At 26.8% G+C, this 5,277-nt stretch overlaps 1 protein-coding gene across 1 annotated transcript; it reads right to left on the bottom strand.

Annotated features, from left to right (window-relative positions):
* Window positions 1-2,652: 2,652 nt before the first annotated feature.
* On the bottom strand, window positions 2,653-3,826 carry LOC130956486 (protein PPLZ02-like). Its single transcript, XM_057883538.1, has 2 exons — window positions 3,706-3,826; window positions 2,653-3,322 (listed from the first exon to the last, which is right to left on the bottom strand). Exons 1-2 carry the CDS (start codon window positions 3,786-3,788, stop codon window positions 2,842-2,844), a joined length of 564 nt encoding a protein of 187 aa, XP_057739521.1. The 5' UTR covers window positions 3,789-3,826; the 3' UTR covers window positions 2,653-2,841.
* Window positions 3,827-5,277: the final 1,451 nt, after the last annotated feature.

The following is a 5,277-nucleotide window of genomic DNA, read 5'->3' as shown; positions in this document are numbered from 1 at the left end:
AAGAAAAAGCCAATGAGAGAAAAAAGGTCGTGATCAATATTAGAGAAAAAGTCATAGATGTCTCAGAGTTTCTTTGTACACCTGTATGTTGTGTTTCATGATTCTGTGGGGATTTCCTTGCAAGTTGGGTTAACACTTTGCAGTTAAAAGCTTGGTATGAGTCCAAGTCAAGTTCAGATTTTGGGATAGAATCTGGATTTGTCCCAGATATGATTGAGTAGATCCTAAGGAAGAATTGGTGTATATAATCTGATGATTATAGTGAAATTCTGTCACTATTGTGATGGAGACTGGATATAAGCTGCATTGCACTTAGCAGCTGAACCAGGATACTTCTGGGTGTAATTCTATCTTTCTCTTCTACTCCTATTCTATTTCTGTTGCGTTGGAGACAAAAATAAAAAATATCTCCTAACTCGTTACGAGACAAAAAGAAAATGTCTCTTGACTTGTTATGAGACCAAAGCAGAAATATCTTCTGAAATTTCTTTGAAAAAACAGAAATCAATATTCAGTAAAAAGGGGCTAAGATTCAACCCCCCTTCTCTTAGTCACTAATTACCATCATTTATAACTATCAATATAAATTTATACATACATACATACATACATACATACATACATACATATATATATATATATATATAATATTACTTTTAAATAACAAGTATAAAAATTAATTATTTTTATTTGTGCATCAGACTTAACACCTAATTAAATATAAAAATATACATATTAAATTCTTTCGAGCTTTAGATAATGATGAATGTTAAAATTAATTATTAATAAAAAATTAAACTCTTTCATATGAAAATAATAAATAAAAATTTATTATTTGATTTTTTATCTTCGGAGATCCTAATTTTTTTACTAGACGAAAATTTTTGTTCCTACGATCTTTTTTTAAAAGTAGTTTGATTTTATAAATTATTTTTGTCATAATTTATAATATTATGACAAAATCAATATAATTTTAAAAAATTTGTATTCTTAAAATGTTATTATGGACAAATATAATATATATATATATATATAACGAGGAGGAAAATAAAATATGATACGTTGTATGCATATCAATCACGTATAATATAAGTATGTATATGCAAGTTAAAAGTTTTGGTTCCTTGAAAATAGTTTTGGTTCCTTGAAAATAGGGATGGCAATGGACAGAATGGGGTAGGAGATATCTTTCTATTCTTTATCTCTATCTTTAGATTTATTTTTCGTTTCTACCTCAATCTTTGTTGGGAGAAATATTTTTTTTTATTCTTATTTTTTGTGAATTTTCATTTTTTGTGAGTCTTCATTTTCCGTTTTCCTATGTTGATTATTTATATGAAAGTTCTAATGAAAAATTTAAAAAAATTAAAAAATATTACTGTAACATATAAAGACACAGTCATGCAATAGTAAAAAGGAAAAGAAATGCTGTGATTAGAGACAATGAGGTAATGAAGGGATGACGACACGATGAGCACTGAGTAGGAGTGAGTAGGGGTATGATTATAATACTATAGGAGATTGAAATTTATAAGTTCTGGCCTTTTGAGATGACTGAGGAGTGGAGCAACATAGTGTTAGTGTTATGAAGAGAAGAAAAGATACTTTTAAAGATCAGAGTTAAATTTTTTAATATATATATATATATATATATATATATATATATATATATTATGTGAAATGACTAAAAATTTTATATTAAAAATAAATTATTAAAAATATTTAAGTAAATTTAATCATTCGAAAGATTAATAGAGACGGGACGAAGACTTCCGCTCAAATATCCACATCTATTTTAGAAGAGTATTGGCCTCAATTTTCATTTTTTAGAAAAAAATTCTCCATATTTAAATCTTCATTTAAGACAATTTGTGCGAAAATTTAAAAAATTTTGTCATCCCTGCTTAAAAACAGATCTATTGGTCTAGCTCTGTCCTTGAGTGGTAACTAGTAAGTAAATTTATCTCTTTTACAGAAGAATATTCTTAACTTTCCTCTTCCTACTTCTTCTTCTTGTTTTAATAAAATAACATATTCTATATTTTTCATTACGTAATATATACACATGAGAGAGAGAGAGAGAGAGATTACGCCTAGCCACACACTGGGTGGTACATTTTACATAACCAAACTGCTTGCTGATTGGTTGTCCACCACAATCTTCTTATACGAGGACAAATAATATATAAAGAGAGATGTCATATTCTTGGTTCATTTAGTCAAGTGAGTAGTGACATATCTGCTATTTTTATTATTACATTTCTACTAGAAAAAATTTAGGAGTCAATACTTTTATTAAAATTTATCTAACATTTAATTAATAAAAAAAATAAATAATTTTACTTAGATATAATCTCACACCATTAAAAATACTATTAATAACTATAAATCACAAAAGTTATTGCCTTCTAACATTCCTCCTTCTACTATATATGACTGTGGGACAAGTTAATTAATGATCATACATTTTAAATTTTATAATTCAACTCATAATTTTCTTTCTAATTATTTTTTCCCTTGTTTTTCAAAAACTTGTCAGAATGAAGAACTACAATGTTTGAAATGAAAGGGTTCTAATGTACAGAGTACAGACTTTTGAGTTTTGACAAAGAAAATGTGCATTGAAAGATAGAAACAAATAATTAATTGAAGATATTGGAATATGATTGGATTGGCTATACATAGAAAAGGGGGTACATAGACAGCATTGTCTACAAAAAGAAAGAAAAAGGTCACTTTGAATATAGAAGATATTAAGGACCTGAAATTAAAGATAATCATCATAATCTAAATTAAGTTAAAAATTAGCAGAATAATAATTGATCTCAGGAGGAAATGAAATTAAAGAGAACAGAGCTCAATGGAGCCATAATGAAGCAACTCCTGAATCATTTGCTCAATGTGATTGTGATCTTCTTCAAGAGGCTTAATAAACTCATGATTTTCCACTTTAACCTTCTTCATGGAAACCCAGTTGGCATCTTCCAATGAAGATGAACATTGTTGTTCTTGTTGCTGTTGCTGTTGCTGTTGTTCATCCTTGTGTGGTCTCTTCTGTTGGATGGTGGGTGTTGGTGCAGTGGAAAAGGCGCCATTGTTGTTGGGAGAAGGTCTAGTGATTTGAAGAGAGGCCATGTAACACCTGTGAAGCTTAGCGGTTAAAGTAGCAGAGAGAAGCTTAGATGGCGTGGAGTGAGAGGAATCAGGGTTGTAAGGGAAGTTGGTTCTGGCTCTTGTTCCACACATCAACCTTGCTGCTTCATCGTACGCTCTTGCTGCATCTTCTGCTGTCTCAAACGTTCCAAGCCATATCCTTGTTTTCCTGAAACATAATTTTCGCTTTCTAACATTAATCCAATCCATTTTCTCTCCTCTATTTCTATTTTCAACTTCATTCAAATTCATCTAATAGTTTATTGACATATAAAAAATAATAATTAAAAAAAATTAATTAAATTTTATTATAAAATAAAAAAAACTCTAAAAAACTATTAAAATTTATTATTTTTGACTATCAATTAGTCATCAATATTTAAAAGTATGAAATAAAATATGTTATTAGATAACTAAATTAAAAGAACTAAACTAAAAAAATTGAGTTCATAACTAAGTAATGACTAAAAATAATAAATTCTGATGTCGCTATGTTTTTATTTTTAAATAATTCATCTAATATTTCTCCAAAAAATAATGCAGAATACTTACAAAATAGGGTGGCGAATTTCAGAGACCCAAGAACCCCAATGCCTTTGTCGGACACCTCGGTATCTTTGTTGTGCTCTGGCCATTTTTTTTTTTTTGGGTTGCAAAATGTGATGAGTTTTGTTGTGTGGTAAGGGGGAAGAAGTTGGAGGGAGAATGGGGTTTATGTAGTTGTGTTGATTGCCCTTTTTCTTATTTTATTTTTTTAGAGGGTCCCAGTTGGAGGATTTTGAGGTTATTATAAAGTTTCTTTGTATTTACCTAGCAGCTATATGTTGGCTGTATTGCAATTTGTATGCTATGATTATGGAATTATCAAAGGATTACTAGTCCATTCATTTTCTGGACACAATTATGTCTCCTCTCTTAGTCTCGCACTAGGATTATTAGTTTTTTGCTTTTCCTTAAATTAAACACGACTTTACTTGCATACATTTATTTTTGGACGCGTCTAAAAAATCTTCCAATACAAATACTCAACAATAGTGTTTCACTAATATTATCCATTAAGATTATTAGATAATATATAGATCTGAAGGTTTATATTAAAAAGATATAATAAAGTTTACTTATAGAGGGAATATGTTTAAAATACAAAGGATATAACAACTGATAGATTAGACACTTTGTCTTGAATAAATGTTAATAAAACATCTATATTAAACAATTGGTTAAATAAATATTTTATTAAATAATAGTTGAATTATATTACAAATATGAATAGAATAATAGATATTTAGTAATAAAAATATTTTAAATAGCTAATATATATTTAAATAAATTACTAATTGTGGTGTAAAATTATAAATAAGCTTCAAAAAATAATTATAATAAATGATCTGTAATATATGAGAATAAATTTGTAATTAAAATATCTCAATTTAATATTAACCAAAATTTAAATTAATATAATTTACAATATAATTTACCATATTAAAATATATAAAAGAGTGTATTCTTATTTTATAATTTACGAATACAATAAATAATAAATTAAAATATTAATATATATGATAACATCGAATATAAAAAATGCTTTATTTATTGAATTTTGGAAATAAAGTTAAGTGGTTTATTTACATTGTCATCATATTTGGATTCTTTAGTGATTTTATACCTAAAAATTATTATTTAATTATACAATTTTTTTTATTATTTTACATGGATATTTAATTTATATATTATCATATTAATAAATAATAAAATTATACAAATATAAATGTTTGATTGGAAAATAAGTATAAAACTCTCATAATATCATCAATATATAGCAATTAAACTCATCTTCAAATGTAGATCATCACATGAACTAAAATATACCAAGTTGGCTTTAAAAATATGAGGATTAAGTGTTTGGTAACATTATTATTATTATTATTATTATTATTATTATTATTATTATTATTATTATTATTATTATTATTATAAATTGGTTTTACTTTCTCTGTCTCTTTCTCTCTCTTTAATTAATCCATAACTGAAGATGGAAGCTAAGTCCGGAGATTCTTTTCATGTGATGAGTAGAGAGCAATTTGTAGACAGTGACTGCAAGTCTTAATCCCTTGGTGTGAGGTT

This window comes from Arachis stenosperma, chromosome 10 (assembly GCF_014773155.1).
Source record: "Arachis stenosperma cultivar V10309 chromosome 10, arast.V10309.gnm1.PFL2, whole genome shotgun sequence".
NCBI lineage: Eukaryota > Viridiplantae > Streptophyta > Magnoliopsida > Fabales > Fabaceae > Arachis > Arachis stenosperma.
This window is presented reverse-complemented; position numbering and strand designations above follow the sequence as displayed.